General features: G+C 45.4%; 1 protein-coding gene across 1 annotated transcript in view; it reads left to right on the top strand.

The window, feature by feature from the left end:
* LOC133379200 (voltage-dependent L-type calcium channel subunit alpha-1F-like) overlaps positions 1 to 20,537 on the top strand; it is a 43,234-nt gene that overhangs the window by 9,328 nt on the left and 13,369 nt on the right. Inside the window, 6 exon segments of the mRNA XM_061613981.1 lie at positions 1,638 to 1,673; positions 3,889 to 4,060; positions 9,304 to 9,424; positions 13,275 to 13,396; positions 17,886 to 17,927; positions 20,138 to 20,265. Coding sequence (XP_061469965.1) covers positions 1,638 to 1,673; positions 3,889 to 4,060; positions 9,304 to 9,424; positions 13,275 to 13,396; positions 17,886 to 17,927; positions 20,138 to 20,265 — 621 coding nt within the window.

Here is a 20,537-nt window from a genome sequence, read left to right as displayed (position 1 = left end):
TGGTCTACCACATTTATAACATAATTTCTGCTCCATTTTAGGGTACACAAATCCACTCTGGGGTGTCCTGTGCCCTTCAGACTTTATTGGAGGACTCACTCGCTGTGGTACCACATCCTTTCTGCCACCATTATATGGTCTGGGTTTAAACTCTCTTGATGTTTTCCCCACCCAGCCAGTTCTATTGGAGGCAAAGTGATCTGCCAACTCTGCGGCCTCTTGAACAGATGTAGGGGAATGGTCTTTGACATGGAGCCTTATTTCTGGTGGTAACTGATGGTATAATTGATCCAGTATCATGAGGCTTTTCACCTCTTCCACTGACTGAGCTTTGGCACTTCCCATCCACTTTCCAAATACGTCCATCAATTTTGCTCCCAGTTCAACAAAAGACCTCCCTGCTTGGATCTGACAGTTTCAAAATAACTTCCTAAAGTAGTCAGGACCCAGTCTGAATCTTTTGTACACTGCCTCTTTAAACTCGGCATATGTGACGGGCCTGTCTGAGGGGAAATATTGGTATACTTCTGCCAATTCCCCTTTGATCAGATTTGATAAATATTGCATATATTTATCCTCCGGTAGCCCCCACATCTGAGCTGCCTTTTCGAAGGTGTTGAGGTAAATCTGTGGGTCTTGTCCAGGTTCAAACACCGCAAAATCTTTTGGTGTAACCTTGATTTTGGTTTCATTTCTGTCCTTTCTTGTTTCATCAAAATGAAACTTCTCTCTTTCAAATTTTAACTTTTCCACCTGTATCTCAGCATCCAATGCTCGTTGCTTCTCCCTCTTCTCAAACCCCATTCTCATCGTTTCAGTATCCATTCTCATTCTCTCAATTTCCAACTTCCGCTGTTTTTCCTTCTCTACACCTTCCATCCTCCATCTCTCAGTTTCCAACTTTAACTTCTCTCTCAAATACTCTATATAAGCGGGATTGCTTGAGTACCCTTCTGGGTTCTCTTCTCTGACAGGTTGTTTTTGTTGAACAGATGCGAATGCTATCAATGCTACTCGCAATTCATCTACCCCTTTACCCTCGTGAGGTAAATTGAATGTTATGCACTTCTCCACCAGCTCCTCTCTTTTCATCTTTATATATTCAGTCATGTTTTTAGGAGTTCACTCGCACTTTGCCACACACTCTTTGCCAGTCACTCTCACAAGTAATCTTTATTTGTTATTTCTTTTAGCCACACCACTTTTAGGGACTCTCTAGGGTTCGAATCCCACTGCTAACACCACATGTGATGTCCTTCCCTGGTTCTCCCTGTCAGGTTCCCACCTGCTTGTGGCTACTGCCTTTCACTAGGCACCACCAGGGATACCACCAGTCCGGACCATCCTTTATATGGTTTCTCACTCCGCTCTAGCACAGATCTAACAAACGCTCAGCCAATCATCCAGCATTCTACTGCTCATGTACTCCCCCCTCCTCTTTCACTCCACTTACCATATGTCTTCTATATAAACAACACTTACCATATTTACACTATAAGCAGGAACATCACAGAGTCCAACAGCATCTGGAGGCTCACAGGTTCCCAATCCCTATTCTAGTAGTGCCGCTTCTCATCTGTGAGCCAAAGTGCCCCAAGCCCCTTGACCCATATAGCTATACCTGATTTGCTTTCCAGGCATTGGGCCTCGCTGAGCAACCTCGTGGCCTCCTTGCTGAACTGGGCACTTGGTCGACTCCCTGGTGAAGGAGTGAAATGAGGCGATCGCCAGGGCATTAGACTGGGTGGCTCCAAAACGCCCTCTCCCCCTGAATAGGACTCAGACAGCACCATGATATATTTCACGGCTGTGAATTCTGAGGCAGGAGGTGAGACGGCTAGAACATTGGTGGCGGAAATCTCACTCTGAGGACGATAGGACACGGGTTAGAGCTGCTGCAGCGGCCTACCCTGTGGCGATAAGGGCAGCAAAGAAGGATTTCTATGCTGCCTCTATTGCGTCCACAGAGTGCTGTCCCAGGAGGTTGTTCCAAGTGGTCCAAAGCCTGGTCGGTCCAGTTGCTTTGGAACTGATGGGACATTCTAAAACCTCCTGTGATGAGTTTGCAAAGCACTTTGCGGATAAAATCGATTGTCTAAAGAGTACGATTCCGCACGCTGTGGATACAGTGAGTGAGCCAGAGTCGGCCAGTGGTTTTCCGGTGATGTGGGATTGGTTCCAGCTTCTTGCTTCTGATGAAGTGGACAAGGTGCTTGCAACCTTAAGGCCAACCACCTGCTTACTCGATCCCTGCCCACCGTGGTTCATCATGAACTGCAAGAATATACTGGGCGAGGTGGTCAAGGCGGTGGTAAATGCGTCCTTGGAAGAGGGCGTGATGCCATCAGCTCTCAAGGAGGCAGTAATAAAACCAATTATAAAGAAGCCCTCCACGGATCCCCAAGATTTAAACAACTTTCGCCCAATCTCAAACTTACCATTCTTGGGCAAGGCGGTTGAGCGGGTGGTGGCGAAGCAGTTGCAAGCGCACTTGGAGGAAGCGGATTATCTGGATCCATTTCAGTCGGGCTTCAGGCCTGGACATGGGACTGAAACAGCCTTGGTTGCCTTGGTGGATGATATGAGGAGAGCGGTGGATGGGGTGAAGGCACCTTCCTCGTCCTCCTGGATCTCTCAGCGGCTTTTGACACCGTTGACCACGGTATCCTTTTGTACCGATTGGAGGGGTTAGGCATAGGGGGCACTGTTCTTCAGTGGTTCCGTTCCTTCCTCTCTGATAGGTACCAGAGACTGGCATTGGGGGATGTGGTTTCGGATCCTTGGCCTCTCACTTGTGGGGTGCCGCAGGGCTCCATCCTCTCTCCGATGCTATTTAGCATCTATATAAAGCCGCTGGGGACTATCATCAGGAGATTTGGGCTGCAGTGTCACCAATATGCAGATGACACACAGCTCTATCTCTCATTTAAATCTTCACTGAGGTTGGCTGTAGAAACCCTGTCCAAGTGCCTGAAGTCGGTGAGTGGCTGGATGGGAAGGAATAAGCTGAAACTGAACCCTGACAAAACCGAGGTACTGCTCGTGGGAGACAAGGGAAGGTTAGGGGATTTGGACCTGGTGCTCAATGGGTACAACTGCCCCTGAAAGACCAGGTCCGTAGCCTTGGGGTCATTCTTGACTCTCAACTGTCCATGGAAGCTCAGGTTTCAGCTGTGAGCCAGGCAGCACTGTATCAACTCCATCTGATATGGAGGCTGCGCCCCTACCTTCCCAATCATCTGCTCCCATCGGTGGTACATGCCCTGGTCTCATCTCGCCTAGATTACTGTAATGCGCTCTACGTGGGGCTACCCTTGAAAATGGTCCGGAAGCTGCAACTGGTTCAGAACGCAGCTGCGCGCCTGATTAAAGGCAGCCGCCGGCGAGATCATGTAACTCCAGTGCTCAAAGAGTTGCACTGGCTACCAGTAGCTTGCCGGGCCCAATTCTAGGTGTTGGTTTTGACCTTTAAATCCCTACATGGTTTTGGCCCAGTCTATCTGAAGGAGTGCCTCCAGCATCATCAGCTATGCCGCCTAACAAGATCGGCCTCAAAAGACCTTCTCTCCATCCCATCAGTCAAAACAGCCAAACTGGTGAGGACTAGAGAGAGGGCTTTTTCAGTTGTGGCCCCCACCCTGTGGAACTCCCTCCCAAATGATCTCTGCCAGGCCCCCTGTATGATGAGTTTCCATTAGGCCGTGAAGACCTGGCTCTTCAGGCAGGCATTTGGGGTGGGCTAGATTTTATCATTATTGCTTTTAGATTTTAATGTTATTGTATTGGTGTGTCATTTTGTGTTATGTTGTTCATTTTGTACGTCACCCAGAGTGGCTGGATGGCCAGCCAGATGGGCGACTAAGAAATCCAATAAATTAAATAAATTAAATTAAACTCCATGAAGTCCATTGCTTCCTTGCTTCTCTTGCTCTTCCTGTTCATCATAATCTTCTCCTTGCTGGGTATGCAGCTTTTGGGGGGCAAGTTCAACTTTGATGAGACCCAGACCAAGCGCAGTACTTTCAACACTTTCCCCCAGGCCTTGCTCACAGTCTTTCAGGTAAAAGCATACATGCGGCGCAAGTGGGACTGATGCCAGCATTTGGCAAGGTTGGGCTCTTGCCTGGGACTGGACTCTGTTAGGGGCCCACTGAGAGCCAGCGCTGCCATCTGCTACTGCTTTGCATGCTGCCTCTGACTTTGCCAGCTTCCATGCCAAGTGCAAAAGCACCCTAAGGTGACCCTTGTCAGAACTGTTGAAACTCACAGACTGAGTCTCGGGGGGATGGAGCTTGGAAGCTTTGCAGATTAAGGGATAGGGGGTAGAAGAGAGGTGGGGAACTTTTTCTGCCCAAGGGCCACATTCCCTTCTGGCCAACCTTCTGAGGGTGGGTGAGGTTTGAGGCAAAACGAGCAGAGCAATAAATGTAATTTTTCCTTTATACAGTATGCTAGTTTCTACACACACACCTTTTTATCCTCCATCCAGACAAGCAAGAGGCATTGTCAGAGTTCAAGATCACATTCCAGCCAGGCAAAAGCACTAGGGGTGCAAAGCAGGACCAGTGAGGGGTGTGGCCTGGGAATAGTCCTCCAGGTCTCTTTATCTGGTCCTCTGAAGAGACGTGGAGGGCAGCATTCAGCCCCAGGCCTAAGGTTCTCAACCATGTCCTAGCGGGTAGGGACACAACCTAGTGACACATGGTGAGGGCAGAGAATGCCACATGCTAGCTGGTGAAAGAAAGAAAGAGACAAGAGATGGTGGAATGAATTGCAAAAATCTCTCAAGCAAAACCTAACAGTTTGTGCTCTGTTGTTTCTGGCCTCTCGCCCCTAGATTTTACTCCTTCCTTTGGAGACTCTAGTGAAGATAAAACCTGAAACCCCAGGTCTAACTTGAGAGAGACTGTTATCATAGCTGCCTCTCAACCTTGCAAGTTAGTTAGGGGGGACGTGTTGCTGAAGTTGCTGAGTGGCTCATAGAAACCTTCAGCTGGTCATGGGATAGTGTTGACTGTGTACCTGTTCCTCTAGGCCAATGTTCTTCAACTTTGGGTCCCCAGATGTTGTTGGACTACAACTCCCATGATCCCTTGACCAGTGGCTAAGCTGTCTGGGGATGATGGGAGTTGTAGTCCAAGAAGATATGGGGACCCAAGGTTGAAGAACAGTGCTCTAGACCCACACTTGCCTGGCTCAGCCACTGCTACTCCACAGACACACACACACTTCTTATAATCTCAGAGTCAGGAGACACTCTGTTATTCAAGTCCCGGATTCTGATGGCTAAACTAGATGAGATGCCAGTCACACAATAGTGTAAATGGCTTTTGAAAAGTAAACAGCAGACACAGGAGCCCAGGTGCAGATTAGGACCCTGTTGGGGTGGTGATAGTGGGGCAATAACGCTTTGTCCTCCATGGTAGTCCCCATTCAGATTGGCTCCCCAGCTTTAATTTCATGCCAGTAGATGTTTATCTTCCAATGCAAATGCAGGTGTAGTGTGGGGCAAATGGTTAAAGCCTTCTGTTCCCCACCAAGGGCTTGGTTCTGTTAGCCCCCTCCTCCACTCCAGCTATTTACCTTAAAAAAAAACCCACACAATTGCTGATCTCGTCTAGGTTGGCTCTGATAGTGGAGTCTAGCAGAAGAAACAAGGAAAGGTCTCTTCTTGTAACCTGTTTGTATCCCATATTCCTAAGGCCCCAAGGAAACTTGTTCTGAAGACTGTTCAGGAGTCTGCCATTTGCTCATGATTTGGAGGGAATGAGTGATCTTAGGAGGAGCTCAGGCATGTCTCTGAAACAGGCTTAAGGAACAATACAAGGAATACAAAACAAGGGAGCAATGTGATCACCTAAATAATAGAAGGACTGTTGACTGGTGTGGAGTTCAAAGTTCCATAGAACTATTTGTTACAGTTTTACTGAGTATACATTACCGACTGAAGGGTGTTCCTCCTAAGGGCCAAAGTAGTATGTCCATATCAGCTCTGCTGCCATATCCATATAAAGTGTGAGGAGGTGGAGCCAATACTCTACCCCAACCTGTGCTTTTTGATGTGTAACTGCTGCACCCCATCTCTTTTTTTCCTGGTGGGATTCCAAAACTGGAAATAACTCCCACCAGAAGAAAAACAATTGGGGTATACTGGTTCCATGGCAAAAAAATGTATCTCCTTCGTTCCAGCTCCATTATGCTTTCTGTTCCTACCCCACCCCTATGTCTGGCCTGCCATAATCTAGTTTAGTTGACCCTAAAATTATAATGTCTGATACAGATCTTCTCATCACTACTAAATAAAATAAGTAATACACTCTGAGGAGAAGCCACAGGAAACTGTGATTGGTCCTGGCTCCCTGTTAGATTTGAGTGTTGATGGGGAAAGATAGACCCATTAATTTATAATACAAATTTTTAGAAAGCCATAGACTGCCAATTTGCCACCCGTAGTTGACTAATACAGTTCAACGAAGTGCACACCTAAAACTGTGATGGGTTCAATTTTGGTTTTATAAACTAAACAATGACCCACTGACTGGAAGCGTTCAATATATATCCCAATTCCAAAGAAAAGGGATCCCAGGGAATGCAGTAATTATCGAACCATTGCCTTAATATCCCATGCAAGTAAAGTAATGCTCAAGATTCTACAACAAAGGCTCTTACCACATATGGAGCAAGAAATGCCAGACATCCAAGCTGGATTTAGAAAAGGAAGAGGCACCAGAGATCATATCGCAAACTTACGCTGGATAATGGAACGGAGGAAGGAATTTCAGAAGAAAATCACTCTGGGCTTTATAGATTACAGCAAAGCCTTTGACTGTGAGAAGACATGATTCACTAGAAAAGACAATAACGCTGGGAAAAGCAAAGGTGTAGAAAAAGAGGAAGGCCAAACAAGAGATGGATTGATTCCATAAAGGAAGCCACAGACCTGAACTTACAGATCTGAACAGGGAGATTCATGACAAATGCTCTTTGAGGTCATTGATTCATAGGGTCGCCATAAGTTGTAATCGACCTGAAGGCACATAACAACAAATTAAGGTACAGGAGAATCTTTGAGTTTTCTATTCTTATTAATACCTATGCATTTAATAAGACATGAATATCAAATATAAAACATACAGCTTAAGTTAAGTAATGGTAGTTAGACATCTGTTACAAAGTCTAGATCTTAAGATTTCAATAGCTGAAAACAGAATAGCATATTTCAAATTCCCAAGTTCTTACCACCTCTTGTAAGGTAACATGCTGCCAACCATTTAGGTACAAGCAAGAGAGGTTCAGATGGTGGGAAGATAATATATTAAAACGTCAGAGATATTTATACAGTTCGTGAGAATGTGATGATAATAACTCACTGTTCCATAAAATTAGACTTACAGTCTAAACTAACTCATTGTCCTTACACATTCCCAAGAATTTAACATAAGCAAGGGGACACAAGGGTCCTCCAAATGACCTGTTTATTCAGCATACATCCTGATTTTCTGCACAAAGCTTATGCGGTGGTTAAACTATGTCTGGACTTTATTGAGCATTTATTCTGATTTGCTTACCGGGTGTTTTCACATCTTCCTATTAGTTATTGGTTCATCTTCCATTTTTCTGTGCATTTCCCCATCACTTTCCAAACCACAGAAGTCCTTTTTTAAAATTAAAAAAGTACATTTGTTGAGCTAGGGCAACAGAGCACTTTAATCCAGTTTAAACATGAAAACCTAAAGTTCTGGTATGCACTTGAATCCCTCCTGCAAAATATTGACAGTCTGGAGACATGCACATATGTTTCTTCTAATAAGATAAGTTCTAAATTTACTTTTAACGATTCTTAAGCATCAATACATTAACTTTTATGATTAACCTTATCATGACATCCATGTATCCTGCTTATAACGTTTACACTTTCTTCAATAATAAATTTATTGACCATTAACTCATTAACTATTAATTTATGAACAGAACTTTTTACACTTTTGACCTTGAATAATCAATTGTCAAACTATTAAGAGTTTTATGATCCAGCATTCCCTCTAATAACCCTTTGACCTGAATAATAAGGCTTTATCTCAACATACTTTATGTTTGCCTCTTCAAATTCTTGATTCGTTCTCCTAAACCGTTATCATTTGCCTAAGGCAAGCAAGGGGACCTGAGGCCTATCCTATTTTCAGCTTAGGCCCAAGGGCCAAAGGCAGCCCTCCAGACCTCTCTGTCTGAGCCTTGGAATGCTCACAAGGATACACCCCTCACCAGGCCATGCCTCCCACCAGCCCTGCTCCATGCCTTCCTCAAGTGTCTTTGCGTGGCAGGAATATCTCCTTGAATGGCAGTAATACATTTTGCTTGTGTGGATGGAGAAATGTGTGTGTCAGAAACTTAAACCTTTGACTTTTGCATGGGTAGAATATAGCCTACTGTACAAAGGTAAGACTCACTTCTGTTGCTCTACTAATTTTTTTCTTCTGGCCTCACCCACTTTTGCCTTTTGTCCCACAGCCACTGGCATGTGTCCCCTAGAAAATTGCCAATAAGGGAATGTGGCCCTTGGACTGAAAAAGATTCCTCATCCCTGGCCCATAGCTTGCATATTTTAAAATAATATATATTCTGATCCATATTTGGAGATGAATTAATACTATTGTCAGTGGCCATTCTTAGCAATCCCTGAAGAGCTAAAGCAGCTATGCTCTTAGTACATGTGACAATGTACTTCGAATTTTACTGTTTTAGAGGGTACACAGTGAAGGTCTGTCATTATATCACCAATTCAAATTACAATGTGTTGAAGTAAAATGTGAATGACCCGTACACAGGAATGTGTGTTGCAGAAACAGCCTGGAATTGCTTGTTTTAAATCTGAATTATGTATATTATGTATATTTTTAAAAGCCCTTTAAGGGCCAGCATTCCAGGTCTGCTACATGGGGCAAGACTATGTTTTGTTCATTGAAATACTGCAGGGGTGGGAAAGCTATGGCCCTTCAGATGTTGTTAGACTACAACTTCCATCACCCTAACCAGCATGGGGAGATGATGAGAGCTGTGGTCCACCGACCACTGGAGGGGTCACAGATTCCCCATCCTTGGAATACTGCTCTAGTGTTGTGTGCAATACTAATTATATTATTTGTTTATAAACTCTAATGATTTTATTATTGTTTTGTTTCAAAATACGTTGTAAACCACCCTGGGATAAATATTGTGACTGGCAGCATATAAATAAACAAATTGAGAAACATTCATTGTGGAACAATCTTAACCATCTTTGCTGTTTCCCCTGCCATGCTATAGATTCTGACAGGGGAAGACTGGAATGCAGTGATGTATGATGGGATCACGGCCTACGGTGGCCCCTATTTCCCAGGTATGCTGGTCTGTGTCTATTTCATCATCCTCTTCATTTGTGGCAACTGTATCCTTTGACTTGTTCAATTGGTGATGAAGATTAATGGATCTTAAGTCCAGAAGAATCAATGTTAGGCTGCTAGAGTTCTAATGACTACAGACAGAAAGCGGTATGTTGGTCCCCTCAATCTTTTCCCACTTGTGAAACAGATGCAAAACACTGGTCAGATGAACACTTTGATCAGATCATTTTCAGTTCCATTTAAAAGAATAATATTATCTCATTTTTTAAAAATATCTTTACAATAAGTGAACTTTTAAACAAGTCAGCTTTCACAGGCTTTGACTACCATAACATAATTTCTTGGGTTGGTTGCACACTGCATGGCAATGCAGACTCTTGCAGCCTACATTGTGTTCTGCCCCTCTCCCTACACCACAGAGGGGTATGATGAGCAGAGTTGCCAGCCCTTCATTCCAACTTTTCTTGGAACTCATAGTTTAACATTTTGGAATTGTTCCTCAATTATATATTTAAATCCTTTAATTAGAACCATAAGGATATGTCCTTTGTGTAAACCAACCCAACTCTTGTTATAATTTCTTAGTCTTCCTCATGCCCTGTCTCTGTCTGCATCATCTCCCAGCTGTTCATGGCAACAGCCATCTGCTGGAAATATGGCCAGTGCAGCAGGCCTCACTCCACACGAGCCACATGAAAACAGCATAGTGGTTGCCACTGCAGTGGTTAAACATGGATTTGTCACAGGGTGGGTAGTAGGAATAAGATCAGTAGTATGTATGAATGTTGGCATACTTAGTTCTGAAATATGACAAATGTTTAATCAGTGAATTGATTTTAAAACTTGAAATTGGCTAAAAGGTCCCCTGGTTGGGCAGCAGATTTTTTAAAACAAATGACAAGCATCATCTTAAAAGAGGCATTCTCTCTTCTCTCACACAGGATGGAATGCCTCTCCTAAGATGATGCCACTATGATACATAGATGATGCACTTAACAGCAAAGGAAAGTATACTTCTTGTTCCTGAACGATTGCTTTTATGGCTATGCAGATTTGATTGGTAGATCAATCAACTAAAACTCATATGATTAATCCATTCACATGTCTTTAATTAGGGTGCAGCCCTCATCTGAGAGCATGTTGGTACTGTTGGTGTACCGCCCACCTTGCTTCCCAACGGCTTCCCTAGCTGAGCTGACTGAGATAGTCTCGGAGGTATTGTTGAGGTCCCCCAGACTTGTAGTACTGGGGGATTTCAACATCCATGCTGAGGCCGTCTTGCTCGGGGCGGCTCAGGACTTCATGGCCTCCATGACAACCATGGGGCTGTCTCAAATTGTTACTGGCCCAACACATGTATCAGGACATACTCTTGATTTGATCTTCGCCACTGGTCGTGGAGATGGTGATCTGAGGGTGGGGTATTTTTCATCTACTCCATCGTCATGGACAGATCACCGCTTGCTGAGTTTTAGACTCACAACAGCCCTTTCCCTCTGCAGAGGTGGGGGACCTATTAAGTTGATCCGCTTCCGGAGGCTTATGGATCCTGTAGCTTTCCAGAGGGCTCTGGGAGTTTTTCCGGCTGATAGCACTGGTGCTCCTGTCGAGGCCTTGGTTGACCTGTGGAATACGGAGATGACCCGGGCCATTGACATGATCGCTTCCATGCGCCCCCTTCGGTGCAGAACTCATACAGCACCGTGGTATACCCCGGAGCTGAGAGTGATGAAGCAAGAGAGAAGGAGGCTAGAGTGCAGGTGGAGGTGAACTCCTGACGGATGTAATCATTCCTTGGTAAGTGCTTCCACTAAGTTGTACATAAAAGCGGTTAGGGCAGCGAAAAAGTCTTATTTTGCTACCACCATTAGATCATCCCTTTGCCGCCCAGCGGAGCTTTTTAGGGTGGTACAAGGGCTTTTACATTCTGGCCCTCAGGATATTAAGGAAACATCGGAAGCCCACTGCAACGAATTTGCGGAGCACTTCCAGGACAAGATTGTATGCATCCGTCAGGACTTAGACTCTGATGTTATGGCAGATGAATCCATTGAAGTGTCCAGAGCACGGCCTTGTCCTTTATTATTGGATGAATTTCAGTTGGTGCAGCTCGAGGAAGTGGACAAGGTGCTTGGAATGGTGCGGGCGACCACGTCTGCTCTGGACCCTTGCCCATCTTGGCTGGTGAAGACTGGCAGGGCTGTAACCGCCGGCTGGGCCAAGGAGGTAATAAATGCCTCCTTGAGAGAGGGCGTAGTCCCTGGCAGTCTCAAGGAGGCAGTAGTAAGACCTCTTTTAAAGAAACCTTCTTTGGACCCAGATGTGTTGAACAACTATAGACCGGTGGCGAATGTCCCTTTTTTGGGCAAGGTTTTGGAGCAGGTGGTCGCTGGCCAGCTCCAGGCGCTCTTGGATGAAACCGATTATCTGGATCCGTTTCAATCCGGTTTTAGGTCCGGTTTTGGCACTGAAACAGCCTTGGTCGCCCTGTATGATGACCTTTGTCGGGAGAGGGACAGGGGGAGTGTGACTCTGTTGACTCTCCTTGATATCTCAGCAGCGTTTGATACCATCGACCATGGTATCCTTCTGGGGAGGCTCGCGGAGTTGGGAGTTGGGGGCACTGCTTGGCAGTGGCTCCGCTCCTACTTAGCGGATCGTCGCCAGAAGGTAGTGCTTGGGGAACATTGCTCGACACCCTGGACTCTCCATTGTGGAGTCCCTCAGGGTTTGGTTTTGTCCCCTATGCTCTTTAACATCTACATGCAGCCTCTGGGTGCGGTCATCAGGAGTTTTGGAGTGCGTTGCCATCAGTACGCTGATGACACGCAGCTCTACTTCTCCTTTTCACCTTCTTCAGGTGAGGCTGTTGATGTGCTGAACCGTTGCCTGACCGCGATAATGGACTGGATGAGAGCTAATAAACTGAAACTCAATCCAGACAAGACTGAGACACTGTTGGTGAGCTCTTTCCCTGCCCAGATGGTGGATGTTTCTCCTGTTCTAGATGGGGTTACACTCGCTTGAAGGAACAGGTTTGTAGTTTGGGGGTCCTTTTTGACCCTTCCTTGTCGCTTGAGGCTCAAGTGGCCTCGGTGGCACAGAATGCGTTTTACCATCTGCACTTAGTAGCCCAACTACACCCCTATCTGGACAGTGATGATCTTGCCTCAGTTGTTCACGCTCTGGTAACTTCTAGACTGGATTACTGTAATGCGGTCTACGTTGGGCTGCCCTTGAAGACTGTTCGGAAACTTCAGCTAGTGCAAAACGCGGCAGCCAGGTTGTTGACGAGGACCAATCGGTCCGCGCATATAACACCTGTCCTGGCTCGCTTGCACTGGCTACCTATTTGTTTCCGAGCCAGATTCAAGGTGCTGGTTTTGACCTATAAAGCCTTACACGGTGTGGGACCGCAATACCTTGTGGAACGCCTCTCCCGCTATGAACCTACCCGTTCACTTCGTTCAGTATCTAAGGCCCTCCTCCGGGTACCAACTCACCAGGATGCCCGGAGGATTGTTACTAGATCTAGGGCCTTTTCTGTGGTGGCCCCCGAACTGTGGAACAGCTTACCGGAGGAGATACGCCTGGCGCCTACGGTACTTTCTTTTAGGCGCCAGGTTAAGACCTGGCTATACTCCCAGGCATTTTAATGTTCATGTTTTTATGTTTAATGTTTTAGTTTAATTCTGTTGCTCTTTGTTACTGATTTTATTCTAATATTGTATTTTAATCTTGTTTTGTACACCACCCAGAGAGCTATTAGCTATGGGCGGTTTAGAAATGAAAATAAATAAATAAATAAATAAATAAATAAATAAATAAATAAATGTTGGCTCAGGGTGGTTACACCTTGCATCAGGTCACCTTTTCCTGAACTTGCAACCCCAGATATCTTGCTCAATGTCTTCTTGGCCATTGCTGTGGACAACCTTGCAGATGGGGACAATATCAATTCCTCTATGGAGAAAGAGCACAAGGAGAAGTGAGAACTGCCCCTAATCCAAGGAGAGGTGGGGGGTGCCATGGATTTTATATTGGCAGGATGGGGAAGAGAGCGAACTGGACAGTTTTTAATTTTTTTGGTATCATTTTTAAATTGCTTTTTGTAGGGCTGCCTTTTGAAGACTTTATTCTGAAAGAAAAAGCACATTTAAATTCAGCACATTTAAATAAAAAAAAACTCCAACAAATTAATTAATTAATTAATTAGAGCTTTGGGTCCCTCTCCGCATTTCAGATTGCATGCAGATCCAAGGCAGTCTAGATTTTCTTTTCTGTCTTTTTCCCACTCTCATATTTCCCCCTTTTCTCTGTCACAATACAGAGAGGCGCCAGCAGAGGGGGAGCAGAGCAATGAGAAAGAAGGGGAAATTGTGAAGGCGAGAGCTGAAATCCTGACCTTCAGTTCTATGACCTTATTGCTTCTGGAGATGTAACTGATCCCCTCAAGGATTGAAAGGCCACAATTCCACATGAATAATAAATATATATCTATGTGTTTATCACTGTCTAAGGCAGTTGGTACCCTCTGGATGTTTGGACTACAACTCCCATCAGCCTTAGTCAGTAAATTTCATTTCTGTGTGTCCTAATGGCCTAGTTCACTAACAGAGTGATCCAAACCCCACCCAGGGAGCAGCGGAGTGGCAGATCTACCACCACATCTGAAACCCTGCTGGCTTGTGCTGGCCAGTGGGTGTGCCAGCCTGGAGATGGCACAGCAAAATCTTAAACACTCACTACCACCACTTTCTCGCCTGACTAGCACTAGCCAGTATGGCTTCTGGCTGGTGCTGGCCAGGGTAGAAGCTCTGTGGGGGTGTTTTTTTGGTTTAGACTTTGGTGCACCACCTCCAAGCTGGCAGAATGGCTGGTACTCTGCCAAGACTGTTTGGGGCTTTTGCACAGTCTACCACTGGTGGTAGCCTCCCATGCCACTGAGTACAGCAAAGCCTCTGCAATAGTAGGGTCCCCTCTACCAGCAGAGAGTCATCTCCACTTTATCCTAACCCTCTCCAGCAGCATCAATCAGGGGTTAGGATTCCACTGTAAGGCAGTAAGCCTGTATCTGAGCTGTACTACTTCAGACTACAGGTCAAGACTTGTGTGACTGAACACTTCTTCAGGCAATCCCACCCCCACCCCATCCTCAACATAAAAAATTGGTCTTCCCAGTCATGCTAGATTTTTATGTGGAAGGTTTTGTGTTTGTTTCCAGTCATCTGAGCCCTCTCCCCATCTTATGGTTGCCAGGCTCAGGGCCTGAGACTGATCATGTATCTTTAGGAGAAGAGAAAGTCATCCAAGTTCAGGTGTTCTTGCAACACTGTAATGGGAAAAACCACAAGGTGGAATTCTCCCTTCGCCCTGCACAACTTTTAAAGATACAGAAGACCTCTTAGTTGCCAGGCCTGGCCTCCCAGAGGTCTTCTGTATCTTTAAAAGTTGTGCAGGGCGAAGGGAGAATTCCACCTTGTGGTTTTTCCCATTACAGCCTTGCATGAACACTTGCAGTTGGCTGACTTTCTCTTCTCCTAAAGATACAGGATCAGACCCTGAACCTGGCAACCCTACCCCATCTACACTCTGAAATGGTACAGCCCAGATAAAGATTTACCATCTCAGAATAAGCCCAGAAAGAACTGGTAGGTGTGTGGATCACTTGATGTTTTTGTTTTTACTCAAAAGAAGTTGCTGAGGGGTCTGGGGTTTATCAGAACAGAGGTGCTGAGTTTGTGTGTTATTCTCCCCACTGAGCCATATTTTGAATAACCCCCACAAAGCTATTATGGGGCCTCAGAATAAAAATACAGGCAAGGTCCAGGTACATTAGGTCTCCACCCCCGTCCCTGCCCCCACCCCACCCCACCCCCACCAGTGCTCATAGCAGCCTCAGTGGAGTGGATCCAGAAAATGGCACAGGGGAAAGATAAACAACCAGCTCTGCTGCTTCTATGAAAATTGGTGCTCCCACTGAGGCTGCTTTTAATAGGGGAGAGGAAAAAACATCAGGAGAGTTGATTATGGACCTCAATACCATATGTTTCAGTCCTTGAAGCCCTTGAGCATCTGGGAGAGTGCCCTCTTTTGCCAGTTTCCAGTAAGCACGGGCCTCAACTATGGGTGCATGTGTGAATTGGTATGCTAGCCTGTACTCAAATGGAGGAAAGCTGGGGTTGCTGAACAGGCTGCATGCAGGCATAACTCATCATGAACAAATGCCAAAAGCATTTGTGCCTCATGTACTCAGAGGCAGAACTAAGCTGCAGCACTGGAGATCAAATGCACTTCCACTGAGATCTTAAGAGCCTGAGATATTGTTTCCTTAGGTTTACAAGACAAAAGTCCTGGTATAGGTTTGTACACTGGTTCTTGCCTTAGTGTACATATAGTGCACTCTTCCAGACATGCAAGTAACAGATTACTTTGTATGTGTGAATTAGGAGTAGACTTGTACAAGCTGGCTGAGAGAGAGGCTTTGGGGAGAAATGATAGGTAGATGAAAGGTCCAGCACTCCTTTCCTACATGTTACCTCACCACCTAAAATCACCCCATATCCTGCCACCTTATAGCACTTAAATGACAAACCTCACTTGAAAGTCCAGACATGTTTCTGTTACATCTAGTTCCACCCTAAGGCTCTTTGCTGATTACTAGTGAAATTATTTTTTTAATTGTCCATGACTGTTGCCTCTCTGATCCGTTTACAGTTACTAGTTCTTGTTTGTGCTGTTTACTTAGATGGTTTTAATTACTTTTCTTGTAGTTTTCTTCTCTTTATCTTGCTTTCAGCTGAAAAAACATAGCTTACAAATACGCTCCTATTCATCTCCATGGAGCTTTTGCAGGCGAATTTCCCACAGGGTTGAGGCCCATTGGTCAGGGCCATCCGTCTCCCAATCCAGTGACTTAACAGCACCAAATTCTGTCACTTAAGGGCCAAATCAGATGGAATGATGCAACCTTGTTTGTTGTTCAAGTGTCTCTTCTGTTCACTTCAAAAGCAGGAATGGGGAGGTCTAATTCTTACAACAAATGGAAGATGAGGAAAATGAAGCCCTCCCCCACCTTACGTCACCACACTCATTTGCTGGGCAGATCCACACCATACATTTAAAGCACATCCAGCACACATTTAAATCACATGATTTCCCCCGAAGAATCCTGGGAAATGTGGTTTCCCCCACACAGAGCTATACACTCCCAGCAACCTTAACAAATTACGGATGTCATGTGCTTTAAATGTGTGTTGGATGTGCTTTTTTACTCTTTTTCTCCCAGCCTTGCTCTGATACTAAACATGTGATGGGCTGAAGAGGAAAGCTCTGATAGCAATGAAGTGGGTGGGAGGAGAAGTCACTTCCCCTCATCCACACACACCCCTTTTAGTATAAGAATTGGACCTGGTTACACATCACCACCCCTGTGCTTCAGATGTGAATGGAGCAGATATATGAACAAGTTTGTTTTTTCCTGTCATGTCTTCTGTGGCTACCTCCTCACCTGCCTTGCTTTATGATAAAACAGACCCAGCAAGCAGAAGACCTGGGGGCCTGCCAGGCTAGTGTGTGTTTTTTAAATTATTTATTACATTTATCAGCCACTTTGTACAAAAGAAAAGGTCTCACAGTGACTTGACAAGATAAAATACAATACAAAAGTGTAATTGAAAACCAGAAAAAAATGAAAACAATGAACAATACAGAATACATAAAATGCTAATCCAGCAACATATCCATAAGGTCAAGTAGTATCCAACCTGCTAAAAGATGAGCACCACCATAAGAGGCAACTTAATTAACCAAAGGACTAGTTAAACAAAAAGGACTTTGCCTGGCACCTGAAGACTGATCAGGATGACACCAGTAGGGTCTCCTTGGAGAGAGCAGGTGTGTCTTTTGCAGGTGTATTCTACAACACGTCATTGATATAATAACACATTAGGAGTAGATTTATACTGGGCCATCCACACATCATTCTACTTTATTAGTTTGTGTGTGATGTTTCCCAATGTCACTGCATTATTGCTACCTAGATGGGCATTTTTGGTCTATAGCACAACAAATGTGGGACAAACAAACAAACCTGGAACAATTATGGCATGAAAAATTGCATGATTTCAGCAGGGAGCTATGGGACATGCACTGATTGGAAATGAAGCAGTATGTCCTCTACAAAACTTTTGGAGGTGCAAACAGTATTGAAAGACGTATTGCGTATAGCTACCCTGATACCATCATGAGCACCAATCCTCTTAGATCTGCAATAACATGGAGATCTGGAAGGACCCCTGGCAGGAGAAGATGCATGCTGAACTGAGTTGCATGTTGCACCCATCTACATCTGCTTAGTGGTGCCCTTCTCTGCACAGGCCCTCATGTGAGCACAGCAGTCAGTCTGGAAGCTTTTGAGAAGGGTTCCGCCTCCCATTCAGAACTCATCCCACACACACCCATCCCACACACGCATTAGTGATACCCTGTCTGTTTTCTCGCCAGGTGGAATTTGGTGAGGAAGAGGAGGAGGAAAGCAGCGAAGAAGCAGGTGAAGGAAGAAACTGATTGTGTCTGATACTGTGAGAGTCATGAAGATTGTTACCCTACTGAGACAAAAGGGCTATTTATGTTTTCACACATGAGGCTTAAAGCAGCTCTTGACTTCAGTCTGGTTTATAATTGAATATAAAACCTACAATTGGCCAGATTGCTCATTCCGGCTCTCCCCTCCCCCTTTCTCTTCCGCATAAACAACTATCAGGCATTAACATAAATTGCTTTCGAGCTTCTCTGGAATATTTAAGCCTCAAATATGACAGCAGCCACTGTATTGTAGGGAATCAGGGAGATGAACAATGCCAGAATGATTTTAGATTGTAAACTGCTTTGGGCAAGGACCTGTGAGTAAGAGGCAGGTAGCCATCACTGTTGTTACATTCACAACACATTTGCATACTATACTTTCCAAAACTTCACAGGGGAAAAGTGATCTTGTTTCATCCCATTTCTTACAATAAAGATTATTGCCCGATCTAGCTGGCAGGCTGTGCAATACATGGTGCTTTAGTGTTCATCATGCCTATGCATGTCCACTAATCTCTCCCTACACATCACCCAAAATACCTTTGGATGTTTAGTTGCCAGAGGAAGCTGAAACAAAGAATGGCAACCCTCATGCATATGAGTGGACACAAACAACATTTTTAAAAGCTACACTCTGATCTCCTCCAAAGGTAAATGTTGGGACTGTCCTTCATCAAGGACATTGTAGCAGAAGATGCAGCAAGACTGCCCTTGATAAATAGGGGACAGTTTGGAGCCATGGCCGTTGTGAATTATAGCTTGCATTGTCCACGCTGGCTTTCCACAATGAGTGCAAGGGCTTCCAGGGGAAAACCTTTCCCATGTGAAGCCTTTTCCATGCTCTTGGCTGTGTGCTACTGTGCCAGGGTAGGAGCACAGACAGAGGGTGCTACACAGGCTTTCTGTCCATTCCTGGATCCAGCACAAACTGCTCAGGCTTATCTCCAAAGCCCTCCATAAAGAGTTGCTCCAACCCTCTGCCCTCATGTCCTAATATATCCCCCAACCCTGTCTGTGATCTTTGCTTTTTGGGCCCTGCCCTTTTATGCCTACAAGCAGGAGGCCATAGGGTGGCGGGGAGGGGAAGGAACTGTCCTGGCCACAGCCAGTTAAGGTTGCAGGATCCTGGCCAGCTCCAAACAAGCAACTCGCTCCTTCAGCATCTGGAGTAAATAACAGCCCTCATGTGCTTCCCCGCCCAAGCTGTTTCTCTCAGGCTCTGCCCTCTTGCTGAGCAGTAGGAAGCCTTAAAGTTCCCCTGCCCTGGAGTCTAATGCCCCATCACCTCTCTGCTAGTTCCTGATGGGCACATTGGCAAGTGTGGTCCCTGGGGTGCAAGGTCTTTGCAGGTGAGAATGTTGACCTCTTGAGAGACCCCAGCTCAGGGCTGCAGTCTGTGGATGTCCTGGCTTGAGGTGCTCAGCCTTGAGGTGTTACTGGTTTTAGGGGCAGCATTCTGGTCTAATGCTTCCTCAGGCTACACCACCAGGCCATCCTAGCTCAGCTGGCCCCTTGCCCTCTTTGTCAATGGCAAGGTTGGTGCTTGGAGATGAGGATCATGGCACAGCCAGAAGTCTGTTGCTTCCTCAGATGACTCTTCCCTTGCTGTCCTGTATGTCTGGGGTCTGACCCAGAATACCACAAGATGCTGTCTCTTTGTCTCCCATCAACATTTTCCATTAAGTTGTTGTATAACCCACTGGTCCTCCTCCCTTACAGAAACTAAGGCCTCAGTATATGTGTTTCTGAACAAAATACACATTCTTCTTCCTCTCTATCCTCACCTCTCCCTTTCTTCCCTCCTGGGTTGAATGTTATAAATTGTAAGCTCTTTGGGGCAGGCACATGACTTTTTTGTTGTTGCACTGTAATACACATTTATGGCACTGTATAATTAACACAGAGCTAAGGAGCCTTTGGTCCTCCAGATGTTGCTGAATGACAACACCCATCAGTTCCAGCAAGCATGGCCAATGGCTAGGGATGATGGGAGTTGTAGTCCAGCAATATCTGGGAGGCCAAAGATTCCCCACATCTGAATTAATGTATGTGTGTGTACGTATAATGTGTGTGTATGTGTGCATGTATGTATATATGTGTGTGTGTGTGTGTATGTATATATGTATATATACATATACCTACACCATGCCCTGTTTTCAGGAGAGGAGGAGGAGGAAGAGGAAGAAGACTAGCAGAGCTTGGCAGAGTCCCACCTACACGAACTGGAGGAGACCCCCAAGGAGAAGGTGTTGCCAATTCCTGATGGAAGCTCCTTCTTTTGCCTTAGCAAGACAAACCCGTGAGTACTGAAAGGCATGAACAAGAGGGAAGAAGGTGGGATGGGAGGAACCAAGCTTGAGGCACTAGTTATGTAAGGCCAGCCAGGCCCCTATTGTCTCTCCAGGTCATCCTACCTGGCTGGGCCAATAAGCTGCAATACTCCTCTTTGGCCATTATCTGGGTAGTCTTGCAGCATACCACATATCAGGCCAATAGGTCCCTCAATCTGCAGGAAGTAAGGTGCCAGGGCCCTGTGGCCATGTTCCCTGTAATACATGTAATACCTTACAT

Source organism: Rhineura floridana, chromosome 3, assembly GCF_030035675.1.
Source record: "Rhineura floridana isolate rRhiFlo1 chromosome 3, rRhiFlo1.hap2, whole genome shotgun sequence".
NCBI classification, from domain to species: domain Eukaryota; kingdom Metazoa; phylum Chordata; class Lepidosauria; order Squamata; family Rhineuridae; genus Rhineura; species Rhineura floridana.
Note: the sequence above shows the minus strand (reverse complement) of the source record. Positions and strands in the feature narration are given on the sequence as shown.